General features: G+C 45.4%; 1 protein-coding gene across 2 annotated transcripts in view; it reads right to left on the bottom strand.

Annotated features, from left to right (window-relative positions):
- Positions 1–19,849, bottom strand: part of ZBTB10 (zinc finger and BTB domain containing 10) — a 43,142-nt gene that overhangs the window by 4,876 nt on the left and 18,417 nt on the right. For both annotated transcript variants that reach the window (XM_090040230.1, XM_090040231.1), the window contains one exon: positions 2,939–3,076. In XM_090040230.1, the coding sequence (XP_089896356.1) occupies positions 2,939–3,076 (138 nt within the window). The remainder of the gene's footprint in view (positions 1–2,938; positions 3,077–19,849) is intronic.

Here is a 19,849-nt window from a genome sequence, read left to right as displayed (position 1 = left end):
CTTTCTTAATGGGTATTTTGCATCAGTTTTTCCACCAGTCCCATGGGATGCCCCAGCCCACTGTGGGACAGCGAGGCCCGGGTGAGGGAGATTCCTTACCCTCCATCGAAGCTTACCTCATGAAGGAACACCTTGACAGGCTGGATACCTGCAAGTCAGCCAGCCCTGATGGTTTACACCCAAGGGTACTCAAGGAGCTGCCTAGCATCATAGCTCATCCCCTGGCATGGATCTTTGAGAAGTCCTGGTGTTCTGGTGAAGTGCCCAAAGACTTGATGAAGGCCAATGTGGTGCCTATCTTCAAGAAAGGGAGGAAAGTAGATCTGGCAAACTACAGGCCTATCATCCTGACCTCTATCCTGGGGAAGGTCTTGGAAAAGATTATCAAAGAGGCCATTCTTAACCGACTAGTTGATGGCAATATCCTGAGGGATACCCAGCACGGGTTTGTTGTGGGTAGCTCTTGCTTGACCAATCTCATTTCCTTCTACAAAGGTGACCTATCACCTGGACAAGGGGGAAAAGATTGATGTCATATCTCGACTTCAAAAAAGCCTTTGATCTGGTATCCCATGATCACCCCTTGGCAAAACTGGCTAACTAAAGCCTTGACCACACCACAACCTGCTGGCTGGGGAATTGGCTCCGTGTAGGACCCGGGGGGTTGCGGTTGACAGAAGCCAATCATCGAAGTGCTGTGACCAGTGGGGTCCCTCAAGACTGTCCTAGGGCCTATACTTTTTAACATCAATGATGTAGACATTGGTGTCAAAAGCAGGCAGGCCAAGTTTGCCGATGACACCAAACTCTGGGAGTAAATCATCCACACCTGAGGACAGGAGGGTGATCCAAACAGATCTTGAAAAGCTCATGAAATGGGTGGATGAGAACATGATGGTGTTTAACACTGAAAAGATGCAAGGTTCTCCACCTTGGCAGAAAAAACCTGCAATATCTTTATAGGCTCAGCACTGCCACACTGGTTAACAGTACAGATGAAAGGGACTTGGGGGTCATGACTGACCACAAGATGAACATGAGCCTTCAATGTGATGCTGTGGCTAGTAAAGCGAGCAAAAACACTGGCTTGCATCCACAGATGCTTCTCAAGCAAATCCCGGGACGTCATTCTCCCCTTGTACTCAGCCTTGGTGAGGCTGCAGCTGGAGTAGTGTCAAGTTTTGGGCTCTGCAATTCAAAAAGGATGTGGAGAAGCTTGAGAGGGTGCAGAGGAGAGCCACATGCATGATCAGAGGTCAAGAAAACAGACTTTATGATGAGAGGCTGAGAGCCATGGGACTCTTCAGCCTGGAAAAGCGCAGGCTCAGGGGTGATTTGGTGGCCACCTATAAGTTTACCAGGGGTGCTCACCAGGATCTGGGGGAACATTTGTTCACCAGAGCGCCCCAAGACAAAACAAGATGGAATGGTCACAAACTTTGCCACAACCTATTCAGACTGGACACAAGGAAGAACTACTTTACTGTCCAAGTCCCCAAAGTTTGGAAAAAAGACTGCCCCTGGAGGCAGTTCAAGCACTCACTTTGAACACCTTCAAAACACATTTGGACATTTATCTTGCTGGGATCTTATGATCCCTGCTGAATCCTGCCCCTGGGGCAGGGGGCTGGACTCGATCCTTTGGGGTCCCTTCCAGGCCGAATGTCTATGAAATATGTAGAGAGATATACAGTAAAAGCTCTGTTATCCAGCATCCCCCAGGAATGGGGGGTGCCAGTTAATCAAATGTGCACCATTTGGCACACTCCCCAGCATCAATGTGCCAGGGGACAGGGAGGGGCCTCCCCCCCCCCCCACAGGCTGCTTTTTCCCCGCAAGCAGGCTGCTTTGCTCTGGGCTATGGGCCGACAAAATGGCAAAGAAAAACTCAGCTTGCAGTGGCAAAATGAGAAGTCCCCCAGAAGTGGTACCTCCAGCTTCACTTCTGCCATGTCACTCGGATGCTGGTTAATACAGTTTTCCGGCTAATACAGTGCCAGTTAACACAGCTTTTACTGCAGATTATATATAGAGATATAGATATTAAAATAGGCTGCCGCTTCCCAGATTTCTTCAAAAGAGCTATCCCTAGCCCCACATCTATGCAGCAAAGAGAACCTTTCTTCAAAAAGGAAAGAATATTCAATTTAGTTCCAAGAGATGTCTTTACCCATACTGTGAGGCAGCAATACATTTCACCAACTAGAATTATGAGTCAGTACGTTGAATTTTAAAACCTGAAGCCTGTTCAGCAATCTAACCTAGTTTTTTTCTGTACATTTATCAACTTATCCAAGCCTAGCAATAGCTTTATGTTGTTTAAACGAGTAAAACTAACAATAATTGTTAACTTGCAGTAGGAAAAGGTGACATGGTATTATTTAAAAATAAATAAATAAATAAATAAAATGATGGCGTCTTCCTACCCATGGAGGAGGGAATTTTTAAAAAAATATTTTTTCTCTAAAAATATTATTAGGTACCAGTCCTCTGGTTTACATTATGCAGGTGGTCAGATTTAAGAATCATGCCAGTCCCTTCCAGCTGTATGAATCTATTAAGGAGTTACGTATGCTGCTTGCAAACAATACCCCCCCGCCAAAAGCACTTTCAAACTTGGCACATTTCCACGCCAAGTTCTATGCATGCCCAAGAGAGGCAGCATCTTAGCTGGACCTGGCTAGCCTGATGTCTGTATAGACCGGGTGCTTTACTGGGGCTTTTGCAGGGGCATTTATGTAGTAGCCAACTGATTCAGCTTTAGCTACAAGTACAAACACTGCAGAGCTGGGTGGAAATAATGAACTGCTTCATCCGATAAAGTGCTGGGGGGGGTGGGGAGTGTTAAGAGTCTGTAAGCAGCCTTAAGGAGTTGATCACAAAACCATCAGAGGGCCCACATTGAAACAGGAAATAAGAAACAAAAAAATTTACCTACCATTTTCCCAAGCTTCTTTTGGCCAAGATTCCGGCAACAATCCATACTTGAAATCGTTTGAAGTGCCTGGCAACAATCCATACTTGAAATCGTTTGAAGTGCCTGGCAACAATCCATACTTGAAATCGTTTGAAGTACCTGTTAGAAATATAGCATTTATTTTAATTTTATGGATACCAAAATCACTATGGAAGAGCATTCTGTAGAAGCAGCAAATATAGCAAAACAATCTGAGAAAACAGATTAAACTTTTCATAAGAATCACCACTCTAAAGTCTAATATACAAGAGGATTGATTACTGGATCCATCTCTTATGTTAAAGATCAGCACAACAATCAAGATGAAGCCCTAATTTTATCAAATTATAAATTTTCAGATTATCCTTCTGAACAAACTTTCTCTTCCCTTTTCCAGGAAATGATGCAAAGTTTTTGTGCCATAAGAGCCCCTCCCTTAAGGTGTCACTCCCTGTTCTTCACCTTTTTCCTCCCATCTGCATAGCTTTGCTTCTGTTTTCCTTCCAACACAAAGTATGTTAATTCCATAGTTTTTATCTTGTATACCTGAAAGATATACCCGAGTGTTTTTCCACCCCCACAATTGTCTGTAAAGACATGCCTTTATTTGGAAAAAAAGTAGATTTATGGTTTAAAAAAGAAACACTGTCCACTTACTGCTTTTCAAATGTTATCCACTGCACCCAGTATTTTAAATTTAGCCTGCCAGTTTCTAGTTAGCTGGTTTCACAGTTTTTATACATAACTTTTCCACTTTTATTTATTTTTAAACATGTACACAATTCTTTCCCATTACTTTTCTTAAAAGACCTAGCAGGTTCTATATTTCTGAATCTCCCATTTTATAAAAAGCATATAGATGTAAAATATTCTTTTAAACAATGTTAAAAGCCAAGAACAACACTGTTAAAAAACTCTCCCTGTAATTATAATTTGGATTTCTAAATCTTCTCCCCCCCACCCCTCCACTCTACCAACAAACAAAGTCACAGTCTAAGAGAACAAAAGTTATACTTTGCTTATTGTCTGTTCCATTTCTGCTGGTCTCCATTTTTTTCTTTATCCTTTAGTTCAATCCCATTGCTTTACACCTAAAAGTGCTGAAAAAGCTACTTGGAAGCAATATTATGATGATCTGTCAGCAACCAAATGAGTACAGCTCCCTCACCCATTGCTTCAGTTCTTAAAACAAGAATGCGGGCAGCGTGATTCACAATAGGCAGATCCTGACTGCATGGACAGCATTTTCAAGCATGTTGATATTAGTAAGCAGACAAAATTCAGACTGAAATCTGATGGACTGTCACAATACCAAGTCATTTTCACCATTTCTTAACTGGTAATGGAGGCTTATATCTGGAGAGTAATATTTTGATCCCCCTTTTTGTGGGAATTTAAATCCTAATGCACACTAAAACAAAACAAGCCAAGCAAGACTGCAGGTAATTCTGCACTTTTGGAAAGTGCCACTGACAAATGTGTTTGCTGAGAAAGCGAGAACGTCCTGTGGGGGTACAATAAGAAACCAGAAAATTAAAAAGCTACGCCATACCTCTGGCACTGCTATAGCAGCAAAGAAGAGAAGTGAAAGGAGGGAAAGGAATTCTCTGACACAGGTTTTTAAATGGGAAATGGCCAATTTACTGAAATTGAGAAAACATTTAAGAAGTTTCAGTTTGAGTAAATTTCTGAAAAAACAAACTAAAATACAGCTTTCTGATGGATTTCCGTCATGCTTCCCTTCACACTGCTTGGAAGGGGCTTTAGGTCTGGATCATTCCCTTCTACAAGTTCCTTTCATTTCAGGGTGGCTGATGAGATGTTAAAAAAGCAGCGATTTAAATTCGGCACATTCTGGGCACAGTACAGGAAGAAGCAGTGGCCTTAGCTGGACCTGGCAACCCAGCTTGCCCAACGTCTGTATAGACTGGGTGCTTTAGTGGGGCTTTTATCTAATAGGCGATTGAATCACCCATTGGGGTACACTGATAAAGATTTTTTTGGCTGATACTGATGGCTGATTATTAACCAGCCATATTGCCCGATACTGATTTATAGCCAATATGAAGCCCAGAAGCTTGGAGAGCACTGTCAGGCCAGTAAGTCTGTGGCAGGTAAGGGGCATGGGGTTGCAAATTGAAGCCCCCATGGTGATGGAGGGAGTGGGGCTGGGGACAGAGCTGGCACTGCCCAGCCAGGGTGGTGAATGTGCCCCCACCAGGAACGGGGCAGAGACAAGAGCAGCTTGTCCAGGGGATGTATGGGGGCAACTCCCCACTGCTGCATACACCCTGAAGAACAAGCATGAGGGGCAAGTGCCCCCTGGATTTATATACAGGGCTAAGGTGGGCTGCTTGCTGTGGGCTCAGGGCTGCACTGGCCTCTTCCTGGTGGGGGGGCCAGGCCAGGACTGCACTTGGGGCCGGCAGTGGCAGAGCTGGGACGGGTGGATACAGCAAGTTTTGGGATGGCTGTAACCACCCCATAGCAGCCCCAACCCTGTCCCACCCCAAGCACAAGCCTGGCTCAGCTCCCGCCAGGAAGAGGCCAGCACAGCCCTTGACCCCAAGCTTGCAGCTGCAGAGCTGGTTTAAAAAAAATGTGCTTCAATGGAAGAAGCAGCATGTTATTTCAAACATCTCCAAGCAGCTAAACATCTCAGCTTCTGCACTCATCATGCTGCAGAGCCAGGAGCTTCAAACATTTCTGGATCCAATTTTATTGCAAAGTTCTCAGGACTGAAAGTTTAGATTTTTTTTTTTTGGGCAAAATTCTCTCTTGTATGATGCTTACTTTTTACTAGTCCTACAGAAGTTTCCATTATTCATTGAAAAAATAAGTTTTATTTTATATGCTTAGAATTTCACGGGGGGGGGGGGGGGGCGCAGCAGCGCAGACGACAGGACATGACTGCTTTCGAGTTGCTCCAGAAAATCAAAACCAAATATTCTGTTGTTTAATTTACCTTGGCAAGTAGAAGAAGGTAGAAACTGCTATGGCACACACTGTTACCTGGCTGCAACCAAAGCCTGGTGGGATCATGAAACTGATTTCAAACAATTTAATAAGTCACAAAACTTGGAAGATCTTAATGGACAAGAATATATTCCCCTCCACTGCCATGTAGGCTTTTCTTTAAGAAGTTCAGGGAGATCAGGGGAGAACAAGGGATAATTCTAATTTTTCAGCTTTCCAGTCAGAGTTCTCCACCTCTCTTCGGGTGGGTGGGTGGGAGAAGAAGGCAAGGGTGAAGAGGTAAAGGGAAAAAAAGAGAAAAGAAAGAAAAGAAGGTAGAAACAGCATCAGAGCAACAACTTTTTTTCCCCCCTACCCTGTTACAAGATGCAAGGGACTGAGAGAAATAAATATTGTAATAAATTGCTCTTTGAAACAACAGATCTTTTTTTCCTTTTTACATAAAAAGGAGGGAGTTGGTGCTTAAAAATGGACATAATGATATCAGAGGCATCTCAAAAAAGCACGTCATTGAATATATACACGTAACCCCCCCCCCCCCCCCCCAACTATTTGTTTCCTTGAAGGGCAAAGTAAAATTCCATTACACAGACACAAACTAAATGAAGAGGGCAACCCACAAATCCAGGACCAGTAGAGGTGCGTCAATACATTGGTCTGATATCAGATCTCTATTGATATAAAGAAAATTGTCTATATCTGATATCAGCCCATTGGGGCTGGTAATTTCGCCAATAAATGCCCATGCTGCATGCAGCTGCAGCTCAGCAGAGAGTAGAGCTGGCAGTGTGGAGAGCTGCTTCCAGCTGGTAAGTTAGAAGGGCAGGGGGAACAGATCAATGCTTCCCATGGTGAGGTAGAGGGGCACAGGACAGAGAAGCAGCTTGCGGAATAGGGGCAGCTCCCACTGTTGCTTGCACTCTGGGAGGGGGAGGGGGTGCGCAAGTGCCCTTTGGATCTACAAGGGGGGCTGCAGCTGTGGGGTGGAGCCAGATCCAGCGCTGCGTGGGGAAGAGTGGGCTCCAGCAGTGGGGCAGCTACCCCAAGTTTCCCTGCAGTTCTGCTCCCAGCCGTGCACTGCTGCAGTTTTTCCCAGTGCTGGGATGGGGATGCGGCGTTCAACTGGGGCTACGCTGGATGGTGGTGCGGGGCTGGGAGCAGAGCTGTGGTAAAGTTTGGGGTGGCAGCCTTTTCCCAGCGCCAAAGGAATCTGCTTCTACCAACACAGCACTGGCTCCAGCTCCACCCCGCAGATGTAGCCCTGCCCCACACCACGCAGATCCAGCAGCACACACCCCTGCCCCCTCCGGGGTACAGGCAGCAGTAAGAGCTGCACCCCCCGCCCCCCATGAGGCATGCCTGTGCCCTGCCTGGGCAGCACCTGCCTCAGCCCCAGTCCCTCCCTTACTGCAGGGGCCATTGATCTGTCCCCACGCACCCCTTCCACCACACCAGACTTACCACCTGATGGCAGCTGTATCAGATTGGTATTAGTTGATATGCCTCCTTAAATATCAGCTCTCTGTATGAGCCCCCAAAATCTCTATTGGTGCATCCCTAGGGTTCAGTGTTATCTGATATCACTAAATTGTGGAAGCTACAAGTCTCCAATGAAGTCTTTTTAAAAAAATTCTCTTGAGCAAAAGGAATGGTGAAGAAAAGAAAGCCCTTAAAAAAACAAAAAACAAAAACAAAACAAAAAACGCCACACAGAAAACCAGGCCCCTGGCACATATTATACTTAAGATGTGATTACCTGGTTAATCACATCTTAAGCAGTTACCTTGCCACATGTTAACTATGTTAACAGTATGGTAAAACAAGGAATAAACTACAGAGTTTATTGCACATAATTGGTGTAATACTTTGTGGCTGGTTCCCATCATACCACTAATTGAATGTGTGCCCTGGTTAGGCTCCCAATCGCAGTGCATGGCACTGACCTGTTGCAGCAGGGAAGCTGTAGGCAATGTCGTGTGGGTACATCGGCTGACAGGGCTCCCAGCCACAGAAACTTGTTACCTGCCAGTGCAGGAGGAGCCTGGATCTGATACTTGATCCCACAATCATGCTTTCTGCCATGCACATGTGGATCCCATCAGATCTACATTAGAGCCCACCAGATCTTTGCACATCTGCTAGGGGCCACAGAAGTGGTTTAAAGCAGGCATCAGCAACATTTTTGGGCAGTGCCAAAAAACACCCGCAATCTTGACTTGTAAGGTGTTGGTGTGCCAGGGGTGGATGACAGGGGAGCCACGGAGGGCCTGATCCTTGTTGTGGCAGTTCAACAGCAGCCCTTTCCCCACTGTTTGCCCCAAGGCATGCATACACCCACTGCCAGAAACAGGCCAGGCTGGGGCTCCATGGACCCTGGTACAGCTTCCTGCAGCCTCTCAGAAGCAGCCAAGGCTGCACTGCCACAGCAAGGATTGGGCCCTCATGGCTCCCCTGCTGTCCACCCAGAGGCATGCAAAATGCCTTTGCGTGCCATGCTGTGGCATGTTTGCCAGGGATTGGCTTCTCTTAGTTTAAAGGAATTAGAGCCACAGACACTGGGGGGAGGGGGGGCAGACAGATTAGAGCCAAAAATATTTTAGCGATATGAGGCTAAAAAGTTATTTGCAGCGCTGAAAAACCAAGCTTTGAAAGATGTTAGCACAACAAAGTATAATGGCTTTGCAAACAAGCACAAAAGATTTGACTATAAATGTGCACCAAATTAACTGCAATTCAGCCAGCCAGCCTTTTCACCAGCTCTAAGAGTTGAGAGCTTAGTACAAGGTTCCAGAGAAAGCCAAAAATGGACTTATGAGCTTAATCCAATACAGATAAATACCTCTCCCACAAGCTTAAAGGGAGACTTGCCTCGACATGAAGCACAAAAAGAACACTAACATTAGCATATGAAGGCAAAGAGTACTACAAAACTTCCTAATCTCTAATTTAGATCTAAGCTGTTGATAGCCGTGGCCAATATTTAGGTCACTCCAAAAGGAAGTCACTACTGCAGAAAAAACAAAACAAAACAAAAAACCCCCTTCATCTCGTGCATTATGCGCAGCTCAGAGGAACTTTTGATAACTAAAACGGTAGTTTTCAATCTGTGGTCTGCAGACCCCTGGGGGTCCACAGACTATATTTAAAAGGGTCCACAAAAGATGACTATGATCAATCAAAAGTATGAGAATACCCACGCTTGCATCAAAAAGGGGTCTGCAAATTAAAAAAGGGTTGAAAAACGAAACACCAAATCTAAAGGGTCATCTATGCACAAAGGAACTACATGAATTTAACACAATAATCACTTTCACTAGGTCCCAATGGAGACACTTCTTATAGGGAAAAACCCCCTACTTTTTGTAGTTTGGTTTAATCAAACTTATAAATGGATTAAACTAAATTGTAAAGGCACTTAAGAGTGTGAAATACTGTTCCAGGCTATTTCCCTGTCTAGGCAAGGTGTTTTGTTTCGTTTTGTTTTTTGAGGTCTAGTTACATAAAACTTTTCACAATGAGAAATGCAAAGACAGGTTGTCTACTTTCACCATCTTAACCTAAAACCCAACATGTTAGCAATCAAGATGCCTGAAGCTCGTCAGTAAAAACCACACTGAAGGATTTCCATGAACCTTCAGACAAGAAATCAAGACATTCTAATAAGTTTCTTCTCAGCAAACATGCCAGTTTTCACTCTCAAATAACCAGGTAGACATCCTTGACTGGGAAGGCTTTCTGGTCACCGAATCAGACTGCCAGGTTTTCAGCTGGATGCTTGACCACCAAAACCCTAAACTGATAATGTACTATTAATCTTTGTCAATAAAAATCTCTACAGCAATAAGAATCCCAAACCATAATATTCCACAGACATCTCTAGGAGAATATCACTTTTTCAGTTATCCTACAAGACATTTGTTGCCCTTGATTCAAATCAACATTAAGTAAGTAGACAGTAAAGAGGGGAGGACGAGGGCAACATGAATCAGACTCGATGTTCTGCATAGCTCATCTCGACAAGGAAACCAGCAACGTCACCTAGCACAGGCACTGCCTTGCAGAAGTTCAATGATACCTTCTATTATTATTGGTATTAGAGTCTAGAACACACCATGGTGTTCCACTGCCTTCCAGTGTCCCAGTAAATATAATTAAACACATGACAGACATTTGTCCCCTAGTTCTCTCTCAAGGGGTAAGAGTGTTTTTGCAATGGACATTTTTTTTTTTTTGTAACATACACCCTTATGTCTTTAACCTTATCTGAGTAACAAACATGTATTTTGCATGTAAGAATGGAAGATGACTACCTTTGTAAGCCTTATTTCTAAGCGTGCACTGATAGAGATTTTTTTTTTGGGGGGGGGGTTGTGGATACCGATAGCTGCTATTTAAAGGAGGCATATCCAATATCTGATAAAGCTGCCTTCAAGTGGTAAGTCTATCCTGGTGGAAGGGAAAACAGAAGGGAAGGGGGCAGATCAACCCTCCCCACAGTGAAGGAGAGTTGTGGCTTGGGGGGTGGGGGGATGGCTCCCACCCCAGGAGGGTGGAGGGGGGTGCCCTCCAGATCTGCCCAGGGCAGAGGTGCAGGCTGAAGCTGGTGCTGTGCAGCTCTTCTCAGCAGGGCTGGGCTCAGAGGAGGAGCTGGCAGTGCTGGAAGGGGCTGTAGCCACCCCAGATTTCACTACAGCTCTGGCTCCCAGCCCTGCACCACCAGATGCAGCCTGACTCCATGTCCCACCTCCATCCACATGTCGGGAACAGCCAAGGCTGTGCTGGACAGCTGAAAGGAACAGCAGTGCTGTAAGCGGGGCTGCAGTGAAATTTGGGGTGGCTCTCAGCCCTCTCCCAGTGCCTGCTCCGAGTGTCCACCCCTGTCACAAGCTTCATGCAGCGCTGGAAGAGGTTCGGAGCAGGCACTGGCAGCGCTGGGAGGGAGCTGCAGCCACCCCAAATTTCACCACAGCTCTACTTCCAGCACCACTGCCGACAGCTGCTCAGCACAGCCTCAGCTTTTCCTGGCGCATGGGTGGAGGCAGGACATGGAACCAGTCTGTGCCTGGTGGCACAGGGCTGGGAGTGAAGGTGCAGTGAAATTTGGGGCAACTGCAGCCCCTCCCAGTGCCACTGGCACCTGCTCCAAGCCCAGCCCCTGCCAAGAAGAGCCCCATGTAGCACCAGCTGCAGCTAAACTTTCCACCCATGCAGATCTGAGGGGCACCCCCTCATACCCTCTTAGGGTGCAAGCAGCAGCAGGAGCTGCCCCCCCCCACCCCCATGAGTCGCACTTCTATCCCGTTCCCCTTCCCCCTCCCCCAGGCAGTGCCTGCCCCCTCCCTCACTGCAGGGGCATTGATATGCCCCCCGCTTCCCCCCAAGCCCCTTCTGACTTACCAGCTGCTGGCTCTGTTCTGTGCTGCGTGCAAGCACAGGCATTTATTGGCCCAATATCTGATACAGCAAATTTTCTTTATAAATCAGTACCAATCCGATAAATCGGACTGATGCATCAATCCACCTCTACTTATTTCCTATGGAACTTCATTTCTGTGACTTTGGCTAGCCCTGAAAAATGCTTCTTTCTTGGTAGACTCTTGTACTGTCCTCCTGAAGAAGTCAACAAGTACCTATCCATAATCAACTTAGGCTCCTCTTGAATGTCAAAATGATCTTTGCATTATAAACGCAATACAACTAAAATGATTTCAAGGAAGAACTTGGCCTACTTTTAAGTGGCTCTAGGATAGATACACTTAAAGGATGGATCAAGAGTACTGTTGTGATCAGTGTACTTACTACTCCTGATAAAAATTTACATTCATTTTTTAAAACTTTATAGGGTACTGCCTGTTCACAAAAGCTACCAAGTGAAGAAGTTATAAATGTGAATCATTAACCCCGATGAGTAAAATCTTGATGTTTCATAGATAGCATTTAATAGCTGAAGTCAGGGGTAGTCCAGAAACAAACTTTACCAGTTCTTTATATAGAACTGATGGAAATAACTCTAAAGCCTGAAACTTTATAGGCAGCATATCTGAGGAACTTTTGACCAAACAACTCCAAAAGGATGCAGTATTAGAGACTACTTATATCTACATGCCATCTTATTCTGAAGACTATTCTTTCTGTGCAATTAAAAAAAAAAAAAAAAACACCACACACACACACACAAATTGCATCTTTAATGGAAAAAATGCCAAAGATCTGGTGCCTCAGGTTCATACATCCAATGTTAACAACACCAAGTTCCAATCCCACAAAAAGTCTCTCTTCACGGTAGGAAACAAGCAAAAACAAGAACAACCCAAAACATTAAAGCCAAGAGCGAGAACACTCCAATTGCTGGACCCAACTGATATTGCTGCCAAATATTTTTGATCAAATTAAAGCATTTGTGTTTCTTTTTAAAGAAAAAACTAAATAGTCCAAAGTTATGGTTTTATAACCTACAAGTACATCTGTAGAGAAGCATTTCCATTTAGCAGTGCATACACACCTACTAGGTTTGAACTCTGCAAATACACGAGCAGTTGCTCACATCACCTGCATAGCAAGTGAAATGATTTAAAGAATCTGCATACACCCAAGTTGCAGTTCTGAGTTAGTTTCAAATTCCATTTTTAAGACTGATCTTTGCCTTACTCTGTTAGACACCACTCAGAAAACTCCCAAAGGGCGTGGACAAAGCACTAACAATAGAGGGCCACTGCCATACCATTCAGATGCAATTATCCTCGACAATAACCTTATGAAAACAAGCTTATCAGAGGGAAGGTTAAAGTCATGTGACAAGTCACTTTTCAGGAGATCTGAACAGAAAGTCACTTAAGAGAGAGACTGGAACTGAACTGCTCGGCTAGTGTACATTGCTTAGAACAGCTGTTTTTAAACTCCGACAGACTGTACACCACCAATTTAAAACAATACAACCTTAAGTACTACCAGCACCAACTTAAAGTACCACTTGCACCCTTGCATGTCATATAAAGTAATTAGGGGTGTACTTCATAGCTGTGTTGGTCCGAGACGTAAAGACGTATAAAAACTAGAACTCTTGGTTCCAAAATTATACCTTTAACTAGACTAACTGGAAAATGGCAAGAAAATTGTTCCTTTCTGCAAGCTTTAGGGATCAAAATCCCTTTGTCAAGCTCTGGGAAATCAAAAGGTAGGAATCAAATTTGGAGAGATTCAGGAAGATTCAATGATTTGGACATAGACACAGTTTTAAGTGTTTTTTCTACATACCTGAAGGTACTAGGCAGCTCGTGAATGTCGAAATGCTGGAGTGGATGGAGCGTCCCACAGAAACGCGGGGTCCCCCCAGCATGCTTGGCAGCAGACCTAGAAATGGACCAGAAGCACTTCCAATCCACTTCCGGGTTTGCCACTGAGCATGCAGGCCGCCCCCCCCACCCAATCGGACATTCCATCCGCCCCACCATCGCACCCAATACCTTGAAGTATGTAGAAAAAAAAAAATACAAAAGCTGTGTCTATGGCTGAATCATCATTGAATCTTCAGATTTGGATTTAGCCAAATTAAGATCAGGGACAGTGATCCGAATCAACAAGTTGAACTGCTGTCCCCGATTTGGGTCCAATCCAAACCATATATGGCCCGTTTCGCACACCCTTATTGTCCATAGACTGTTTAATATAGCTGAAAATTCAGCTTCTGTTTGTTATGTTGGCAATCTGGTTAGTCACAAGGGGGCTCTTAAGATGCCACCACACTATTTTACAAGGTTCAGGAAAGCCAAGTGACAATACATAATTATTCAAGTTTTAAGAAATTCAGATCAATTCATAGCTCCATGATGCTTGAAGACAGGTAGATTTACATACAAGATCCAATTCCCCCCCAAACAAAACTAGAACTAGAATTAGACTGGTACTAAGAAATGGCCACACACTCACCACCTTCCACAGTACCTCCAAGTTAAGGAATTAGCCTACATCAGGCAATTCTCTGGTCCAATAACTGGTTATGGAGGAACCTCATTTCTTTTTCAAGATGGCAACATTTCCAATACTTGCTGGATGTGAACAGGCTTATCCCCATTCTAAAGACTTAGTTCAAAATGCAAATTTCCAAAATTATTTCAAAACTATTTATGATATCTTGTTGCTTCATTGGCCCACACCTCTTCAGTAGGTGCAGTACCATCAGCCTAATTTCTTGACAGAAGAGCTTGATCTTTATGTAATCCTCCTGGTCTACACAAAAAGCTCTTCTCTGACTGATGTTAGGGCTCAGAATTGTTCCTAAAATGTATCATACTGTATTCTTCTACTCAAGAAAACGCTCTGAATATCTGTTTGATGCCACAGATCATATGACAGACTCATTTCGATAAGGTTTCCCAATCCTGGCAGACATCCATTATCATCAAGTTAGTTGTGAATACTTGCAAATTGTACCTGCAGGAAAATATTTTACTGATGTGACTAAGTGGAGGGATGTCAAGATATATACAGAAATGTTTAGTTAATGCATTTGTTTGGTTGATGGACCATTTCAGATGTAGCTAAAGTTAGTCTGAGACAAAACGTAACAAATGTTTTTTATAAGCACAAAGCCACTGCCAGAGGAAACTGATGTATACCTTGATAAACTGGAAGACAGCATTGTTTTGAAGATGCTATTATAAAAAAGGATACCCCCTTTTCTACTACCTGACTTAGTGCAAGTTCAGTTTAAAGTGTTGTAGCTGGCCTTCCTTTCTTAAGCCTGAAGAACTGGCTCAGGGGTGGGCAAAATACAACCTACGGGCCAGATCCTGCAAGCCAGGGGATGTTGCCCCCTAGTTCCACCCCACCCAAGTGCAAGTGCAGCCCAGACCACGGTGCACGTGGCCCAGGCATACAGTGGGGCTTGGTGGCACAGCAACGGCTCCTTCTCATTGCTGAAGAATGTGGACCTGCTGCCTGAGCATCCCAGCCCATTTGCTGTTCACCCACTGCTGGGGGCAAGGTAGGTGGCTGGGTGGATGAGGTGGGGTCATGGGCAGGCATGGCCGGGATCTTGAGGCAGTGACAGCATGGGCCCAGAGCACAGCCACGATCTGCTCCCCACACAGTCCTGCAACAGACAGGGGTGTGAAGGGAGTTGATTGCGACTGTCCCAGGCTGTAGTCCCACACTGTCACCACCCCAAGACCTCAGAGCCAGCTCTGGACACAGCTCGCCACCCACCCATAGCCCCATCCCACTTGCCTGGCCACACAGGGCTGAGGCAGAGATGTGATCTGCTCCCCACACATTCCCGCCAGCAGAACTGGTGCCTGGTGCAGAGGAGTGTGGCCAGCAGATTACAGCCCTGTGATCCAGCCCCAGCCAGCCCACTCCTGGATGCTGCTCCTGAGCCACATAAGGAGTTATGATGACCTGTTGCCTGGTGGGAAGGGAGGCAGACCCAGCCTGTGACAGCTCACCAAAGCTGTGATGTAGCCCCTGGGCACAAATACTTGCCCCCCCCGAACAGAGAGACTTGATGAACCACTCTCCCCCTCAAATCAAGTCACTGAGGTAAAGATCTAATGTCAATATCCTTCTTGGATACAACCCCCCACCCCCAACCAAGACATGTCTACATCAGGGGCTGTCAACCTATTGGTCCATGGACCAGATCTCATTGGGGGGCGTGGAAGAGAGACAGCAGCAGTGAGAAAAAGGGCCTGACCCCTGTACAGAGCTTGGAAGTTTGGCAGCAGTGGCAGTTTTAATTACCACAGTTACCCCACACAAAAAAAGTTTCAGGAGCTGTGGGAAACCCACCAGCCATATGACATGGCTCTTCAGGCCAGATCTGATACTGATAAAAATATCGTTTTTGCTACACACTGTTTTCTGTGCCTTAGCATACCCTTTGGGAACCACTGCCCTGAAGGATAACAAACAAGCAAACGCCAGCCAGCCAATCGCTGTAAATCAGTCCAAGACCATTTCATAGCATCAAACTGGTCTGGGATGGACTTCATTAAGAGATTCCAGCAGAGAAAGTATAATTCCCTTTTCAGTTGTTGTTATCCCCAGTAGTTTTCAGCCTGTAGTCCACCTCTTGGAAGTCCACAGACTATGTCTAAGGGGTCCATGAAAGATGACTATGATCAAGAGTATGTAAATACTCACACTTACAATTTAAAGGGGTCTGCACCTTCATTCAAAATTTCCAAATAGAGTTCACACTTCCATTCAATTTTTTTTTTAGGGGTCCACAAATGAAAAAAGGCCGAAAACCATTGCTCTAGGCAGCTCAGCCAGCTTCAAATGAAGTCTTCATAGCAGAGGCGCACAAACCAAGAGATGGAAAGGTTGATTTAAGTCTTCAAAAGATGCAAAGGTCTTTTAAGTCCAGACCAAAAAAGTGAAATCACCTTTTTCACTGAGGTACCTTGCTTTTATAACCTGCTGCCATTAATTATACCACATCTTTGAAGGCAGTTCTAGACACTGCAGGAACGGTTTTGGCAACCAGAGGGCTAAACAACCCTTGCCCCCACCCCTCCCAACCCCCCCCCAAAAAAACCACACACAACAAAACCCCCATACCCATCCATTACTTTTCTGTAATTTTATCCATAAACTATGTCGCTCTTTTGGCAGAGAAAGCCTACTCCATGGTTTGTCTGAAAGTCAAAATAGAAAAATATGGGATTATTCTAACAAAATGACTACCTTCACAGAGACATTGTTTTTATGCCTTGTCATTCTTTGCGTTAGTCCAGATTACCAAGATCACCAGTAGCTAGTCTTTACCACTGAAGGAGACTGTGTATTAAAAATTTTAATAAACCAGACACACACATATCCTCTTAACTCCTTAGACAGAATTCAATATGCATCATATGCAGACTTTGTTTTAGCCACTATGAGAACTAGAATATTTAATTTCTTTATTTTTGCAAACTGCAACTAGACCCTGTGAGCAAAGACCACTGCTTTGCTTCAAGAGCTCTTAAACTTCCTTGTAGCATCTCTACCACCTTTTTCAGCAGGCCTTACAAATTCTGGATACTGGTAAAAATTAATGCCACCACTATCTTATCAAGTGGATGATACAGGCAGTCCCTTCCTAACAAGTTACATCATTTCCACTCAGCTCCTCCGTTGCTATTCTGGAATAACATCATCCCAAAATATGAAATATAGGTTCTCTGAGGCTGTACAAAAGGAAGTCTGTACATCTTAAGTGCGAGAGCCACAAAAAGATCAACATGGCCAGGTCAAGACGACATATGGATATGCGTATTACACCAAGGAGGTTGTATTCAGGCACCATGGGGAGTTCCAAGCACATGATTTCTAACAAAGGGACAACAAAGTGAACATCTCCTATAGTAATGGTGTCTGAAGTGATCCAGGGGAGACCAAGTTGATTTTGGGCAACAGTTTCACTTTTGGAAGCAAATGATAGATAGATAGATCTCTGAAAGCAAATGACAAAGATCTATCAATTTTCAGAGATAGAAATATCTGGACAAGCTCACAGACTTCTTTAGGTTCCAGGTGACTGGATAGAGAGCTTCTTAATAACTATAGAGACAAAGATCTATAACAGTGGGGAAAGAAACACTTCAGTTTCAGGGTAATCCTAACATCACTGGATTTAAGTAGAACACTCCAATCAATATTGTTAATGCTAACATAGAATCATGGACAATGAGGGTTGGAAGGGAGGTCATCTAGTCCAACCACCTGCTAAAAGCATCCCCAACTAGATCATTCCAGCCAAGGCTTTGTTGAGCCTGGTCTTAAAAACCTTCAAGGGTAGAGATTCCACCACCTCTCTAAATAACCTATTCCTGTGCTTCACCATTCTCCTAGCGAGAAAGTTTTCCCATTATCTAACCTAAACTTTCTTTGCTGCAACTTGAGACCACTGCTCCTTGTTCTGTCATCTCCCACCACTGAGAAGGTGTCTAGCTCTACCCTCTTTCAAGCTACAATTCAGGTAGTTAAAAGGCTGCTATCAAATATCTCCCTCAGTCTTCTTCTGCAGACTAAATAAGCCCAGTTCCCTCAGCCTCTCCTCAGAAATCATGTGCTCCAGCCCCTGAACCATTTTCTCATGTGCTCCAGCCCCTGAACCATTTTCGTTGCCCTCTGCTGAACCCCAACTTATCCACACCCTTTCTGTAGTGGGGGACCCAAAATTGGACACGGTATTCCAGATGTGGCCTTGGTAGCCTAGAATAGAGGGGAATAATTACTTCCCTTGATCTGCTGGCAGTGCTCCTATGAATGCAGCCCAGTATGCTGTTAGCCTTTTTGCCAACAAGGGTACATTGTTGACCCATACTCACCTCACTGTCCACTGTAAACTTCAAGGTCCTTTTCTGCAGAGCTGCTGCTTAGCCAGTTGGTCCCAAGCCTGTAGCGATACGTGGGATTCTTCCATCCTAAGTGCAGTACTTTGCACTTGTCCTTGAACCTCATGGGTGTGTCCATACATGCTGGCACGTGCACCTGCAGCAGCTCAAATAGCAGTGGCACAAATTTGTGCTGGGCATTTGCTCCTCAGCACACGTGTCTCAACATGCACTGTGGTGTGGGGCAAATGGTGCCACTTCGGGCAAAGTGACCCTGCCCAGCTGCTCCCAGATCTTCAGCCAGCAATATAAAAGCCTGCCCTGGCAAGCAGCTTAGGGCTACTTGCCCTCATGAACTTCTGGGTCTAGACCAGTTGGGATCTGGGAACACTAGCCCCATGTGCCAGCTAGCCCTGACCTACAGTGGCCCCTGCACCCTCTACAGCAGTCTGGTAGTGGGGGCTGCTGCCTAGCTGTGACCTGCTGCACACCTGTGACAACATCTGCCTCCTTGGACCTGCAACCCCCCATGGCTGCCTGCCTGCCAAACTCAGAAGGGGAATGCAGAACTGCCTGGGCTGCTGTACAGGTACTGCAGCAAAGCTGCCTGCACATCTGGGCCAGCTATCAGTGGGCTGTGGCTACACAGCTGGCTTCTGGGCAACAGTACTGTTGTGTCTTTTGGTGCCCCTGCTCTGCCATCTGGGCAGCTATTGCCCACAAGATGTGCTCCTTGCAGTGGCCCACTTTGAACTGCTGAAGTATGCCTTCCTGGCCCCAAATGGCCACGAGGTCAGCCACCTCATTTGCCTTCTGGCTGGGTCTCTGGCTTTGGTTTTGGGCAGGCTTCTTGCCCAGGTCCTGCCACTTGCCTCACTAGCAGGGATCCTGGTGTTCCCCATTTAAAAATGGCAAATTCTCTGACAAAACCCAAATTCTCTCATTAAAATACCTAATATCCATGTTCTTCTGGAATTAAAGTGAAATACCCTTATATAGAGAGAGATCAGTTCAGCAATGTTTTATAGATATATTTACAAGTGTAAAGCAATTTGGAAGCCTACCAGTGCCACTATCATCATTATAAAACAAATTCTAAATATCTATACATTTTGGTGTTTGCCTTTGGTTTTTTTTTTTAAATCATAGAAAAAAAAGAAAAAAAAAAAATCAGAGCTGCTCCTGCACTCTTCTCTCACCAGCACATGGGGTGCCAAGCAGCACCAATAGACCAGTGCCTTCCCTTGCCCCTCACTTTCAACCCACAGCCCCTACCAATGCTCCTCACTAGCTCTCTCCTGGCAGCAGCTCCTTCCCAGCACTAGGACATGAGTCCAGCTGCAGCTGTCCCACCCACTGCTATGGCTCTGAGCAGTGCCAGCCCTTGCTGCTGGGGCCTGGGAGTAGGAAGCAGAATAGTCTCCATGCTGTTCCTGGGAAGCCCTCACCTGGGGCTCAGGGATTGGGCTAGGCAAGCCCCTTCCCTTCCAGGCTGGCCTCCCCCTGCACAGGCTGCTCTAGGGGGGCAGGGAGGCTCTACGCCTAGCTCAGGCAGTCTCTCCTACCCAGGACACTCCCCACCCCAACCCTCATCTCT

This window comes from Crocodylus siamensis, chromosome 3, assembly GCF_052110815.1.
Source record: "Crocodylus siamensis isolate JL-2025a chromosome 3, ASM5211081v1, whole genome shotgun sequence".
NCBI lineage: Eukaryota > Metazoa > Chordata > Crocodylia > Crocodylidae > Crocodylus > Crocodylus siamensis.
Note: the sequence above shows the minus strand (reverse complement) of the source record. Positions and strands in the feature narration are given on the sequence as shown.